The sequence below is a fragment of the Pelophylax lessonae genome (assembly GCF_965119305.1).
Source record: "Pelophylax lessonae genome assembly, chromosome: 3".
NCBI lineage: Eukaryota > Metazoa > Chordata > Amphibia > Anura > Ranidae > Pelophylax > Pelophylax lessonae.
In genome coordinates, this window is record NC_138770.1 from 284264772 (window position 1) to 284281446 (window position 16675).

Consider the following 16675-nt stretch of genomic DNA (forward strand, 5'->3'; position numbering starts at 1 on the left):
AATAAGTACATGTTCGATTCTTATATATCTAAGCTTTGATAAAACAAATACAAAGGGCTCGATCACACAAGCATATGGCAACTGGTGTGTGCTGGAAGAAACAGAACCAATGTGCCGATACCAACCCATTGCACTGTTGACTTTTCCTTTCTTTTTTTTTCTTTTTTTTTCTGCAAACTTTATTGAAATGTTAGAGTGACATTTCATTATGTTCTATTGGCTGCACTGTGGTGCAAAAAATACTAAATGCACTGAAAAACATACAAAATGAAATACTTTTTTTAGTGTACACCACTGCAGAACCTACTTGATAGGGAACATGACTTTTTGCCTTGTCTTTCGTTGGGACTGCCCTGAGCAAGGTTCCCCCACACAGTCCCAACATATCTGGTGGGAACGGGTCCTAAAAAACAAAGCAAACGTATCTGTGCTTTCTCGACTAAAAAGTTGGATTTCATCTGCAAGGTATGAAAATAAAATGAATCTGGCTAGATGAAATATGTACAGTATCTATACTTTTTAGGATATTTTAAATTTGTTAGACCTGAATTGATACATTTAGAAAAACAGCATAAATGTTATTTAACTCACAGCAAACAATTAAATATGGTCTTTTCTTGATGTGACGTGACCTTACTCAATTTAAATCTGTCAACTCAGGGCAAGTGTGTTTTTCACAGCATAAATGTTTGGTTAAATAACAATGACAGTCCCTTGGGACTTATTCACATGAAGACCAGCCCTCATTTTCCAAGAGGCAGCTTGGCACATGATAGTTTGATATGCTATTAGTGACACCGGCACATGATGAACAGTCTATATACTGTATATATGATGAACTGAAATCATCATGCATTTACAGTATAGATAAGCACAGCAATTCACTTGGCAGCCAATTACACTGTGCATTATTTGTATAGGATTGTCTCAGTCCACCATAGAGGTAAATCAGGGCAATGCTAAATCTGCCGTTATAGAGCATCAAGCCGGGTCCTTTAAAACGTGACTTGATATTAGTATGTACAGGTGCATCTCATAAAATATCATCAAAAATGTATTTTATTTCAGTAGCTACGTCATTTCCGCCCCACTGGAACGCAGATCCGGCCGCTGATACGCATAGCGTCCCAGAAGCAGCCGCTAACGAGGGTTTTGCGGCCCCCTACTGCTCTGAATGCCTGTTTACCAGTCCTTTTTAATGTGAGTACATTGATTTATCTTAATAAAGAATAGTATTTCAAACGGTACATCACTATATGAAGCCTTCTTCTTACATATTACCTCGGACATAAACCTACCATATGATGAATGGGGATATGAGGCTGTACCAACCATATTGAGTATATATTGCCTATGTGAATGAGATGATCCAAGGATCCCTTTCTCCACGAGTCCAGTGTACAGGAACCACCTGACAGAGGATACTTATTAATACCCTAAGGCTTATTACCCCTGTAGGGGTCCCTAATTCTGGTGAGTGCGGGATATATTGGAGGGGTGCACCGTTCCTTCACTTGGCACCTAGCACTCGGACCACCCCGTATAGCACCCATCAGAATAGTTGAAGCACGGTTTTCAAATTTCCAGCACTTTATGGACTTTTGACCATTTATTTATTGTACCACTATTTATTTCATATCAGTTTCACTATATCACTTACAACTAATTAGTAATAATTTCCTAAATTTGATTTCTATAATTGCTATTATCCAGTGATCACTTTAAGTCATTACACCTTGGCACGTTATATGTGTATATATTCACTGTAGCACTGTCTATATATATTTATTATATACATTTGAATTTATTTATTTATTGATTTTTATATATTTTTTGGCTTACTTAGCTTTATTTAATCCTGGTTTTCTTCCTATGAACCAGTGAATCACTTTCACTTTTGCACTTTATTTATTCACATTTCTTCTTTTTTATCACTTATATTGGTTTCCATTGCATATATATTTTTTGTGTACTTTTATTTGATATTTGTACATGCACACTAGCACTTTATTTTAATTATACAGAGTTCAGTGCGAAGACACATTCCTTCTTATATTTATTCTATATTTATTCATCACCTATAGGCAGCGCCACCTACCTCACCTTACCCTATATTTACTGATATAGTCCTTCTGGACTATATTTTGAGGTTGGCTGCAGCCAATTCCTTGTCCAAAAGCGCGGAATTTTCTATCTTCAATAGCAAATATTAATTCGCTATTGTCACACAACTGGGTGGGCTAAGGGCGCAGTGCTCTGCGCCCCGAGCCCGCCCTTTTCTAAAGCCTATTAGAGCCTCTGGCTCTAATCACATGCTTCAAAAAAAAAAAAAGTACCCTATTGGAATCCATGCGTCCGGCACCCTGTATGTAGATTAGGGGGCCAGACGCATGGATAGGGGGGACGGCGCCCCTGTGCCCTCAATGGACGGGCCGCCCCTGGGTATCACTGTGTTTGATTGGCCAGCAAACTCGCCTGACCTAAACCCCATAGAGAATCTGTGGGGTATTGTCAAGAGGAAGATGAGAGACACAAGACCGAACAATGCAGATGAGCTGAAGGCTATCAAAACAACCTGGGCTTCCATAACACCTCAGCAGTGCCACAGGCTTATCGCCTCCATGCCACACCGCATTGATGCAGTAATTCATGCAAAAGGATCCCCAACCTAGTATTGAGTGCATACTATACTGTACATGGACATACTTTTCAGTAAGCCAACATTTCTGTATTAAAAATCCTTTTTTTTTTTATTGGTCCTATGTACTATTTTAATTTTCTGAGATACTGAATTTTGGGTTTTTACTAGCTGTAAGCCTTAATCATCAAAATGAAAAGAAAGAAATGCTTGAAATATATCGCTCTGTGTGTAACGCATCAATAAAAAATATATGAGTTTCACTTTTTTGAATAGAATTACTGAAATAAATTAACTTTTTGATGATATTCTAATTTTATGAGATGCACCTGTATATGCGCTCATTAAAGTTGAAGTAACGCTAAAACTGTTTCTTTTATCAAGAAAGGGAGTGTTAGGGTCCTTTAACACTGATCATGATAAATGCATCCCTTTAAATCCTATGGAACTCTTCCCACCTGTGAGTTGCATTTCAATTGAGTTTATTATTATTATTAATATTATACAGTATATAGTGTAGACAGTTTATGCAGCACTTTACAACATAAGGGTAGACAGTACAGTTACAATACAAATGAATACAGTAGGAATCAGAGAGCCTTGATCATTAGAGCTTACAATCTAAGAGTTTAAGGCTGTTAACACACTGCTCTGTTGCAAAAATGCAGAATCTTTCGCTTTTTTTTTTTTTTTACTGAAAAACAAATCAAAAACTAATTACAAATCAAAAACGATTTAGTGTGAAAAGGCCCTTAAGTCTTTTTTTTTAAATCTATGTCCCTTTGGGGAGATTTCCACGCACTTCTGGTGACAGCTCATATTTTGGAATTTTCTTTCACTTTCATTGATAACGATAAACAGGACAAGTAGAGAAGGTGAATCTCTCTAATGGGGACACAGACAGCAATACAAAATTACCAGGGTACTCCATTTCCACTATATCCAAAACTAAAATATAATTTGGCTACCCCGTTCACATTGGAGTGACTTGTCACGCGATTTGAGAGGTCAAATTGCATGACAAGTCGCATCCTATTGCCGGCAATCGCACTGTTCAAATCGGTGCGATGCTGACTTTGCTGTGATTTGAAAAAGTAGTACATGCACTACTTTTGGCTATTTCAGGTGTGACTTGAATAGACATCTATGCATGAAGACGCACAGATGTTTTCACAGTCGCACTGAGATTGTGCGATTGCAGATGAAGTCGCGCGATTTCAAAGCCGCAGCCAGTGTGAACTGGGACTTAAAGCGGTAGTAATCACTGCTTGTTGACTTGTAGCTACAGGAAAGCTAAAAAAGTTTACCGGTATCTACAAAGAAAATCTCCTAAACGTGCACCATTTATGAGATATTCGCTTTTTTTTGCAGTTGGTGACATCACCAGCGCATGTGCACTGCTTTGTGCACATGCCCTTGGAGTGATGTCATTACGGCTCAATCATGCAAATGGCTGCAGCCCGCGAACCCAGAAGGAAGATCGGGTGAAGATGGAAGCTGTCAGTGGTGACAGCACGCCACTAGAGGGTTTCATTTTAAGGCAATGCCTCGTACACACACATCGATTATTGGCCGGGAATTTTAGGCCACCGTCCGATCGGCCGATTTTCGGCTTGTTAGTATGATGCTTTTGACAACCGACTCCGACTTTTCGGCCGAATAAAATCTGGTGTGCATGCTATAAAATTTTTGTTGGCCGTCAACACAACGGCCGATTTTCCGACAGTCAGTCCAGATTTCGGCAGACAAAAATCTGATGAGAAAGACTGGGCATGCTCAGAGAAGAAAAAACACACGGAAAGTAAACCAGCACATGACATCACTTCTGAAGTAGAATTTTGTCTGGCGAGAAAATTCGTGAGCAGTCTAGGCACATTCCAACCAACAAAACACCACTCTGGACAAAAGTCGGACGATCGGTTGGCCGATAATCGTTGCGTGTGTACGAGGCATTAGTCTTTCATAATGACATGATTTTGCAAGGACTGGATTTTTTTTTTTTTCATGACTTTTCTTACCGCTTTAAGCAATTTGTTATGAAATAATTGGACTATATGCAAAGTAGTGATCCTAACCAACTGATTTTCTCACACTGTCAACCAACGTTGCACAGTGTGTATCACTTTAGATAACGTTTCCATTTCTTCACCATTGCTTTCATGTAAGTGCAATTCTGTTCCAATCAGCAAAGGATCAGCTCACACATCCCCTGCTGATCAGAGCAGAGCAGGTGGATGACAGATCTGTGACTGCTCAGTTTCTGCAGAGCAGACGTGGACAGAGCCCGCTCTGCTCTATGGGCAGCTGGGAAAAAAAGGATTGTGCTGTCAATTTACACCTGACTACCGTGCAATCCAAACTTAAATGGATGAGGACAGATCACCTTTCCTTTTTTTAGTGGACCTGATTGGACTCAGAGGTAGGTGGGTATCAGAGATGTATAGTAACTAAGTAGAACTACTTCACTACTGTACTTAAGTACGGAAAGGCGGTATCTTTACTTTCCTAGAGTAGAATTTTTTTCTCCTACTTCCACTTTTATTTCACTACATTTTTTCTATGATTTCAATACTTCTACTCGGATATTTTTTTTTTTGTGCTGCATAGTTACTCGTTACAATTATAAAAATTACCACTGCCAGAACAGTAGATGGCAGGTTTCATGAAGCTCAAAACATGGGTATTATCAGCGCATACGAAAATAAAAGCTACTGTATGTATAAATAAAAGCTGCATTTGAAATAATAAAAAACAATACGATGTTCAAACTTTTGACTTCTTTCTTTAATAACTACATAACACAGTACTTGTACTTTTACTTTCAGTACTTGAGTAGCAATTTTATTTTTCAAAACTACTGGTACTTTTACTTTCAGTACTTGAGTAGCAAAATTTTTTAAAAAACTACTTGCAATACTTAAGTACAAAAAATGTTGAATACTTTAGTACTTCTACTCAAGTCACTTTTTGATAGAGCACTTCCACTTCTACTCAAGTCACTTTTTGATCGAGCACTTGTACTTTTACTCAAGTATGGGTTTCGAGTACTTTATACAACTCTGGTGGGTATAAACATACACAAGTCTGTTTACACCCGCCTGTCCAAAGGAATGAATGGACCTTCTGATCAGGTTCACCTGAAAACCTGACAGGCGGACCTGATTGGAACAGCTATGTGAAAGGGGCCTAAGAATATATGTGCAACTAAACCCCTGTTTCTAAGGCATACTGTTAGACAGGTCAATTCGGTTGGTCGCTGGCTGGTTGGTAAGTTGTGACTGGAAATCCCCTTGCTTTTTTGATCTAAGAATATATGGAGCAGACTCATTAAGGCTCAGTTCACACTAGTGTGATTTTAGATGGGACATGGGTCACCCAGAACCGCATGTCACATGACAATGGAGATCGCATTGTTTTCAATATAGTCTACTCAAATCAATGCAACTCAGCAAAAGGTTCCTGTACTACTTTGGTGCAATTGCAGCCTGATTTGGGGCCCATAAAATATGCAAACCACATCCAAGTTGCGTAATCGCACTGAAAATAGGATCAACATCGCATCGCAGCAATGTGAGCCCAAATCGAAAAAGAAATAATCAGAATAAAAATGAAGTTGTTGCCCATAGTAACCACATATATTTTTAAAAAATGGTGAGACCTGTTAGGTAACTTTTGGCAACAACTGACTCCAAGGACTCCAAAACTTATCAGTGGTATTAAAGTCCCAGAGGAGTCTCCTATGTGGGGACTTGTGAGTCAGTAGGTGCTATGTTTATAACAAAACTCAAGACAGCATGTCATTTTGAGCCATTAAGACAAGCAACGCCCAGATAGATTCCCAGAGAAGGTGAGCAGATGGTGCACTGGCTTGTGGTGTTCTCCCAACACCCCGGCACAACATGATAGAAAAGGATGTAAGCTGGCAACTTCTCTCTGAGACGAAAATCGGACGTGTGTTGACGGTCGACAAAAATTTTATAGCCTGCACACCAGGATTTTTTCGGCCGCAAAGTCGGAGTCGGTTGTCGGAAGCATCATACTGACAAGCCGAAAATCGGCAGATCGGTCGTCAGACGAAAATTCCTGGCCGAATTTCGACTCGTGTGTACAAGGCTTTAGTCATAGCCAACCGAACAGCGTAAGCTGTTGTATTTTCTGCACTCTACCTGCAATTCAATTCTTATTTTTGGAAGACGTGTTGCTGGCTTTCACCCTCTTCTCTCATATAATTTTGAGCAGCTGAGATTTTTATTTTTCCAAATAGCATTTATCTGTGTCTGCATTTTGTTTTGGGATGTACAGTTTCAGTGATACTTTTCTGCTCCATAAAGCCCCTAGTAGTAACTGAAGCCTGCCTCTTAGTTCATACTTCTATCTGCTCTATGTGTTGTGGACAGATTTAGCTGAAGCCCACAATATCATTCAGTCCAACAGTGGCTCCAGCTCCATCCACGAATACTATAACTCATCACCTGCTGGGAACTTTATCCTGACATTCCTGATGTGAGTAGTGGACAAATCATTATCCTGCCATTCCTGATGTGAGTAGAGGACAAATCATTATCCTGCCATTCCTGATGTGAGTAGTGGACAAATCATTATCCTGCCATTCCTGATGTGAGTAGTGGACAAATCATTATCCTGCCATTCCTGATGTGAGTAGTGGACAAATCCAGTAGTACACACAATGTGACTTGGTCCAACCGTGGTCCCTCCTTCCTCCATACATGAAGATCCACATGTAGCTGTTGGGAACTAACTGTAACCTTAAGGGCCCTTTCCCACGGGCACTCCGTATGTCCGCAAATCATCCTATTTTTTTGCGGATGATTTGCGGACATAATGTAAGTCAATGGCATTGCGGATGTCAGCGGAATACCATCCGCTGACATCCGATTTTCTTCCTTTCAGTTCTGTTCCGTTAGAGGCCTTAGGCCTCTTTCACACGGCCGCTCCGCTGTTTTTGTCCGCTGCGGGACTTTTTATTTTTTTTCACGGAGCGGATGACAGTTGTGTCATCCGCTCCGTAAGTCCGCATATCATCCCATCCATTTGCGGATGATATGCGGACATAATGTAAGTCTATGGGCATTGCGGATGTCAGCGGATGTCAGAGGATGACACCGCTGACATCCAATTTTCCTTCCTTTCCATTTTTTGAACGGAGAAAAAATAGGGTTCTGTTCCGTTCCAAAAAACGGAACAGAACTGAAAGGAAGAAAATCGGATGTCAGCGGATGGTATTCCGCTGACATCCGCAATGCCATTGTCTTACATTATGTCCGTATATCATCCGCAAAAAAATAGGATGATTTGCGGACATACGGAGCGCCCGTGTGAAAGGGCCCTTATGGTGAGGCAGTCCTGCAGCTACTGGATTTTCATAATTAAAGTAAACCTGTATTCAGGGAAATATTGAGGATGCAACTGCTGACCTTATTTGTTATGACCTAATGTTAATTTCCTGGAATGCTTTAGGACTTTCTAAGCCACAAACATGGACAAATTAGCAACATGTGATGTCAAAATAACTTTAGAATCCCATGCATCCTTGTCTCAAATCAGTGACTCATTAACTGTGAAAGCCAGAAAATGGGCAAAAACTGGCAAAAAACCACCCAGAAAATGGGCATTTTCACAAGAAGAGATCAGAAATGGGAATTTTTATCTCAGTACAGGTGTTCTTCAAGTTTTGTCCTTCAATACGGTTGTCATGTGGAGAAATATATAGTACAGATCAAAAATGGCCAAGCCGCTCAGGTGAGGCTATGAATCAGGTACGAGTCGGATCCGAAGTCTAGATAACACTTCAAGCACAAAATTGGGGACTGCACTCCAACGTTGATAGAAGCATTGAAGTTTTATTCATCACCACAAAATTCATATAGGACTGACACATCATAAGACAGGTACATAGGTTGACGCGTTTCACAACACTATGATCGCTTACTCATAACCATGCATTATGTATGGTTATGAGTAAGCGTTCATAGTGTCCTGCGTCAACCTATGTACCTGTCTTGTGATGTGTCAGCCCTATATGAATTTTGTGGTGATGAATAAAACTTCAATGCTTCTATCAACGTCGGAGTGTGGTCACAATTTTTGTGCTTGAAGAGAAATATATAGCGTTGCCAACTTTTTCATGTTCAATGACAGATGCAGAAGACCAGAAGAAATAATTATATTAAACAAGAGTTATGCCCCGTACACACGTGCAGATTATCTGCAGATTTTTGTCTGCAGACTTACCAAAACCATATAATATGAGGTCAAACCTAAACACTTTCAATTTGTATGCAATCCGGCAGGCCCTTGCACTACATAGAAAAGGTAAATCTGAAGACAAAAGTCTGCAGATAATCTGCACGTGTGTATGGGGCATTATAACTGGTGTCCACTTTTAAGCTTCATGCACTCTATTCTATTAATTCTTTTTTCTCCTACAGGAGTTTACCAGCAGCAAAAACATGGTAAAATTCTGCGTTTGATGCACGTTCTCACTTCTGGTGTTAAAACATTCTATTGTCCAGAATTGGCCATTAAAATGCATTATCGCAGGTACACACCTAAACGCGCCTAGCGGTCATGCGCACTTAGGCGTTTATGAGCATTTCTCCTGAATGCATAATTCCTCAGAACTCATCTAAACTCCCATATATGCATGGACACATAGGGTAATATGGAAGGGTGTTTAAAAAATAAGAAGCTCAAATACCTACAAAAGGGTGGGCTTTAACACCCACATGCTGCACATACGTCTCTCAGCACAGAAACCGAGCTGTTGCAGACAGCTCTTGGTCTGGGCTACAGATTGGTAGCCAGTGGGACTGACCATCGACATGATTGCTGATCGTGCCCAACCCCTGGGTGCTGCAAATTGTTTAACCACTTACCCACTGGACACTTGAACCTTCCTAACTAGACCAATTTTCAGCTTTCAGTGCTCTCACATTTTGAATGACAATTACTCAGCCATGCAACAATGTACCCATATGAAATTTTCATCCTTTTTTTTCACACAAACATTTTTGGTGGTATTTAATCATAATTGGGTTTTTTATTTTTTGCGCTATAATTGAATAAAGACCGAAAATTTTGTAAAAAATTAAATTTTTTCTTTGTTTTGGTTTTACAATTTTGCAAATTTAGAAATTTTTTTCATAAATTTTGGCCAAAATTTATACTGCTACATATCTTTAGTAAAAATAACCCAAATAAGTATATATAATATTTGGTCTTTGTGAAGGCTATAGAGTCTACAAACTATGGTGCCAATCATTGAAAATTAATCACACCTGATGTACTGATGGCCTATCTCATTTCTTGAGACCCTAACAAGCCAGTAAAGTACAAATACCCCCCAAATGACCCCTTTTTGGAAAGTAGATATTCCAACATATTTAGTAAGAGGCATAGTGAGTTTTTTGAAGTTGTAATTTTTTTACACAATTCTTTGTAAAATGAAGTTTTTTTTGCAAAATGGTCATATTACAAAGTTATTTCTCACACACTTTATTTATTTTTTTTTTTTTTTAAAGCCCGTAGCGTGTGCAACACACTCAAAAGACTCCACCCGGTGCATAAAAAAGTGCACACACACAAAGTGAGTAACACAAAAAAGCACAGGGTGTGCGACAACGTATGGTCTTCCCTCCGAAGAGGTAGGACCCGAAACCTCAATCCCCCGGGGCGCAAGACTCCTGACAGGGACATAAGGTACTCATGGTCTGTCTGGCCGAAACCAGACCGACCCCGTTCTTCAGGGGGACTGCCGGAACAGCCCCCACCGAGTACTAAGTAGGGCTCCCCCGAAGGGAGACCCCATGGGAGAGGGCGAACTAAGCCAAAAGGCCATATCCACCCCCTCCCAAGACTTAAGGCTGGGCCCGAGGACCCACACACTCCAGTCTGTGCAAATAAAGAAAACAAAGGTGATAGTGCAGTGACGGACTCCAAAGAAAAAGACAGACAAACACAAAAGTGGGGGAAGGGAAGTGGGGAAAGTGCGATGGTGCCATGTGAGGGACCAAGGCAGGCCTTCCAGCCGGAATAAAAAATTCCTCTGGTGCAAGCCAAAAGGCCTGTCCCAAGAGGCAGGTGTGAAAAAGGTGTGCATAGTGCAGTGACCAAGGTGCCAAAAGAACTCACAGCGAGCTGCCCCTCACCAGTGAGAAATTAAGGTACCCCTGGGCTGCCACCCCAGGGGCACTTACACTACGGGCTTCTTCAACCTCAGCCCCCGGCCAGACCGAGTGTAGCCTATCCCCACCAGCAGACATCAGAACCTGGACAGCTTAGAGAGAGCTCACCTCCCCTGGGGACAGGCCCGTTAGCCAGCCAGATCAAAAACCCAGGAGTGGGAACCCTCCCCTCGCCATCCTGTTCCTCAGCCCTTTACATCCAGGAGCAGTTCCACCGGGCTCACCCTCCAGACCGGCTTTCCTGCTCCCTTCAAACTGGTTAGGACAGTTCAACCCATTCAAATCAGAAGGCGGCGGGCCCCACATGCTTTCCCAGATGACCTACTCCCCATACCTCAATACTCAGAGCGCTCCGGGTTTCGGTCATACTGGTACTAGCTAAGGCCCATACCAACTGATAAGAACAGATACTACACTTGATCTTAGCCAAAAGGCCGAGAAGCGATTTCTCACACACTTTATTGGCATACTTGCAACTACACTCCAAAATACATTCTGCTACTCCTCCTGAGTATGGCAATACACGTGTGGGACTTTTCCACAACCTGACCACATACAGAGGCCCAACATGCAGGTAGCACCTCCAGGTGTTCTAGAAGCATAAATTACACATATATTTCATGACAACCTATCACACTTTTGAAGGCAACGGAGCACCAGGACAATGGAAACGCCCACAAAATGACCCCATTTTGGAAAGCAAACACCCCAACACATAATCTGGGAGGCATAAGGCGTCTTTTGAACATGTCATTTTTTTCCACAAGTTTTAATATGGAAGGAAAATGAAAACGCATTTTTTTTTTTTACACAAAGTTGTCCATTTATAAGATATTTCTAACACACAGCATGTACATAGGAAAAATAACACCCCAAAATACATTCTGCTACTCCTCCTGAGTATGGCGATACCACATGTGTGACACTTTTACAAACCTGGCCATATACAGAGGCCCAACATGCAGGGAGCACCGTCATTTCCTGACTTCCCATTACAATTTTGTTAGGCACTGATGAGCACTGTAGTGGCACTGATGTGGAACAGATGAGCACTGACGTGGCATGGATGTGACACAGATGAGCACTGACATGGCATGGATGTGGCACGGATGAGCACTGATGTGGCACGGATGAGCACTGATGTGGCACTGATATGGCACGGATGAGCACTGATGTGGCAATGATGTGGCACGGATGAGCACTGATGTGGCATGGATGTGGCACGGATGTGGCACGGATGAGCACTGATGTGGCACAGATGAGCACTGAGGTGGCATGAATGTGGCACGGATTACTACTGATGTGGCATAGATGAGCACTGATGTGGCATGTATATGGCACGGATGAGCACTGACGTGGCATGGATGAGCAATGTGGCACAGATGAGCACTGGCGTGGCATGTATGAGCAAGGATGTGGCATGGATAAGCACTGAGGTGGCATGGGTGGGCACAGATGTGGCACAGATGGACATGGATGAGGCATGGATGAGGCACGGATGGGCATAATTTGGGTATGGAGGAGGCAGAGGATGGCTGCAGCTGCAGTTTCTCTCCTCTCCTCGCACACTGTACCAATCGTTGTGAACAGTGTGCGAGGAGAGGAGAGAAATGAACCGGACATGCGCCAGTTTGTTGACAAGTGATCGCTCCGTCGTGGTAAAGGGCCAATGACAGCGGCCCTTTACCACGATCCCTGATTGACACGATTCACGTGCGCGCCCCAGGGGAGATTCTGGGAGGACGTCATTGTACGCCCTCCCAGAATAAACCGACCGCGCTGTAGCCATCATTGGGCTATGGCCCGGTTGGCAAGTGGTTAAAAGGACCCCAGGGTGGGTGGGAAGGGTTTAACATTACATAGAAGATGAAAGCTTGGTAGGTGTTTTTAAAGTGGTAGTAAACTCTACTTTTTATCTTGTAGGTACAGTAGATATCTCCTAGACGTGCATCATTTAGGAGATATTTACAAGTATAGCAGCCAGTGACATCCCTGGCTCATGTGCATTGTTCTCTCAATGGACAGCATGCCCTCCATTGGGTGAGCTGTGCCGTGACCGTGACTCCCGTGCGTATGGGTGATGTCATTTGGGCTCAACCACTCAAATGGCCAAAGCCTGCGAACCTAGAAGAAAGACCAGCTGAAGATGGACTCCCCTGTCAGCGGTGATAGCGTGCAGCTGGAGGAATCTGTTTTTTTAGGTAAATCTGTCATAATGTGCTAGTATGTAGTATAGTATTTTTTTAAGCAGCATCGTTTAAATTTTAATGTCATTAAACATGTTAAACATGAGAACGTTAGAAATATAAAGCAAGTATTTGGAAATGCACTTTAGTTACCCCATTTCCTGCTGCCAACACAACTCCCGGAATGCCTCCCACTACAGTGACTCACTTTGTAGACTCATGATGTCAATGATCAGTTACTGTAATCACCTCTGTGATCTCATTATCACACAATGGACTGCTGGAGCCAGTGGCTGGCCATTCCCATCCAAAGTCATTGAGCCAGAATCTGGAGCAGCTGTGCACCGCAACCAATCAGCTTCTAGCTTTCATTTTCAAAGCTTAAGGCTACATTCACACCTGGGCGTAGCGTTTTCACCGCGATTTTTACCGCGATTTACAGGCGTTTTTACAGGCGTTTTTTGTGCAGGCGTTTTTAGATTGAATAGAGACCAATGGAAAACGACTGTAATCTGCCCAAAAAGAAGCTCATGTACTTTTTTGAGCATTGGGCGTTTTGCTCACAGCGTCAAAACGCTCAGATGGGAACAAAGGCCATTGAAATGAATAGGATTTGTCTTGTTGGGCGTTTTGAGAGCTGATCCTAGAGCAGAAAAACTCCCCAAAAACGCCCCAAAACGCCTTGACGCCTTAGGCTCCGTTTACATCTAGGCGTTGCTATTTTTACAGGCTTTTATCTGCCATTTTTTTCTGGTGCTTTTGCAGCATTTTTGCAAAGTTTATGTGCAGGCGTTTTGAGTTGACAAGTGACTAATGAAAAGCAGTAAAGCGCCTGTAATCTGCCAAAAAAGAAGCCCATGTACTTTTTTCGAGTGACGGGCATTTTGCTTAGGACATCAGAACGCTCAGATCTGAACAAGGGCCATTGAACTGAATGGGATTTGTCTTGTTGGGCGTTTTTAGAACTGGGGGTTAAAGCAGAAAAATCGCCCAAAAGTGTCTAGGTGTGAACAGCGTCTGAACAAGCTAAAACTAGAAGCTGATTGGTTATTGTGTGCAGTGTCTCTAGTAAACTGGTGAAAAGGTGAAGCCTGGAATCATTATCAGCAGTTGAAATGGAGCATATTCATATTCCAAGACATATCGACCAAAATGAAACATCAAGCATCAAAATAAGCTAATTCCTAAAAACCAGCAAGGTTAAAGAACACAGAATCTGATTCCAATCCATGACATATGGGATGTATATTTTTCCTGGCACACCTCCCTCATCACAATGCTAGAACAATCTCATTTGCTTCATCCTTTGGAAATGTGATCATGCTGATGAATGGATGTCCTATGCACACATTATATACAGAATACATCCAGGACCATGACATGTGTGTGGATGATCAGCCCTATCATGACATGTGTGTGGATGATCAGTCTTATCATGACATGTGTATGGATGATCAGCCTTATCATGACATGTGTGTGGATGATCAGCCTTATCATGACATGTGTGTGGATGATCAGCCTTATCATGACATGTGTTTGGATGATCAGCCTTATCATGACATGTGTGTGGATGATCAGCCCTATCATGACATGTGTGTGGATGATCGTCCTTATCATGACATGTGTGTGGATGATCAGCCCTATCATGACATGTGTGTGGATGATCAGCCTTATCATGACATGTGTGTGGATGATCAGCCCTATCATGACATGTGTGTGGATGATCAGCCCTATCATGACATGTGTGTGGATAATCAGCCTTATCATGACATGTGTGTGGATGATCGGCCCCATCATGAGATGTGATTACAGGAGGATGCTGACACCCTGCTCTGTGTCTTGTCCCCTGCCTCGCCCTGCTCTTCTTACCGACATGGGTGATGACAGTTGCCAGCCTCTGGGTGAGCTCTTGGTGTGACATCTCCTCTTCCTTCAGCCAATACAGCATTTCCCAGTCGCAGCTGTTCCCCGATCCCGGGCAGCCTGCGATGTGCCGGTGTGTGCGGGATACAATGCCAGGCGGTGCCACTCCCAGTTCTCCAAGCTGACATCCACCTGTCACTAGGCAACGCACGCCGGCACCAGTCAGCCCCGACCCGCTGCTTCTGCTCGATGGGGGGGACAGACTGCTGTCAGTGGTCGCTCCTGCTTTTCTCTTGATGCTGGTGCTGATGCGGCATTCCCTATTCAATCCATGGTGTGCACTGTGCAGCATCAATACCTGCCTCCAGGGGCTACTAGCAGAGAGATGTGGTGATGTCAGGGAAATCCCGGACTGATGGAGTCTAAGGACTGGAGTGTGGTCATGTCATGGGTAGATCTGACTCCAGATCTGATCGTGTGTACCTGCTGCCATCACAACATCGATCTGTGTTCTCTATTCAAGGTGACCTTACTGCATGCTGAGACAAAGGGGGAGATTTACTAATAATGGTGCACTCAGAACCTGGTGCCAATCAGCTTCTATCCTCAGCTTTTTTTCAGTTAAGCTTTGTCAATAAAACCTGGAAGCTGATTGGTTTCAATGCAGGGCTGCACCAGATTTTGCACCATGCAGTTTTAGTAAATAACCCCTAAAGGCTTTCCTTCCTATTGCACAGACATGTGTCTACCTACAGAGGATGCCTTGTCACCTCTGGACTTCCTGACCATGTTTTACAGCAGCTTGGGATCTGCTAGGCTAGTTATTTATCAGGATTACATCTGCCTACTATAGAATTAGGGCTCATTCACATAAAAATGCCTATTTTTTATTTTTTTTGCGTGAAAAAAGATCCTATGTAAAATAAAGCATACGCATTTATGCGCGTACATGAGTAAAATCTCCAGATCTAAGCACAGAAAATATGTAGCTACTTTTTTGTGCGCCATTAAACGCAGTGCACATTTTCGTATTTAGACGCAACTGTCTGTATAGGCTTATTGATTACTAACAGTGCTGCATGTAGATGCATACAAAACTATCTGCAGTACACATTAGCGTGCGCCCATTGTAAGAAAACAATTAATTGTAAAAAATAATAAAAAATAAAATAATATAAATTAGTTTGCACACTGGGGTGCACACCCTATTGGCTGCATACATCTAAAAGAATCATTTTTCTGTCCATGTGAATGAGCACTGGGTTAACTCACACAGGCATATGCATCTTTTTGCATAATTGAAAGATCCTGCGTAAAATAAAGCATACGCATTTATGCACGTACATGAGTAAAATCTCCAGATCTAACCACAGAAAATACACAGCTACTTTTTTGTGCGCCATAATACGCAGTGCACGTTTTCGTATTTAGACGCAACTGTGTTTGAGCTTATTGCTTACTAACAGTGCTGCATGTAGATGCGTACAAAACTATCTGTTGTACACATTAGCGTGCGCCCATTGTAAAAAATAATTAACAAAAATGAAATTGTAAAAAATAATAAAAAATTTAATAATACAAAATAATTTGCGCCCTGGGGTGCACATTCTATTAAAATAGACAATGCACACCTATAGCTGTATACATCTAAAAGCAGCATTTTTCTGTCGATATGAATGAGCCCTGGGTTAATTCACACAGGCATATGCATCTTTTTGCATAATTGAAAGATCCTGTGTAAAATACGCACCCAAAGTACTCACGTTTTTTTGCGTACATGAGTA

At 42.1% G+C, this 16675-nt stretch overlaps 1 protein-coding gene across 5 annotated transcripts in view; it reads right to left on the minus strand.

The window, feature by feature from the left end:
- Positions 1-15113, minus strand: part of MCF2L2 (MCF.2 cell line derived transforming sequence-like 2) — a 529158-nt gene extending 514045 nt beyond the window's left edge. For 4 of the 5 annotated variants that reach the window (XM_082251878.1, XM_082251880.1, XM_082251879.1 and 1 more), the window contains exon 1: positions 14898-15113. In XM_082251878.1, coding sequence (XP_082108004.1) covers positions 14898-14976 — 79 coding nt within the window. In that variant the 5' untranslated portion in view covers positions 14977-15113. The remainder of the gene's footprint in view (positions 1-14897) is intronic. The other variant, XM_082251881.1, reaches the window with a different exon arrangement.
- Positions 15114-16675: the final 1562 nt, after the last annotated feature.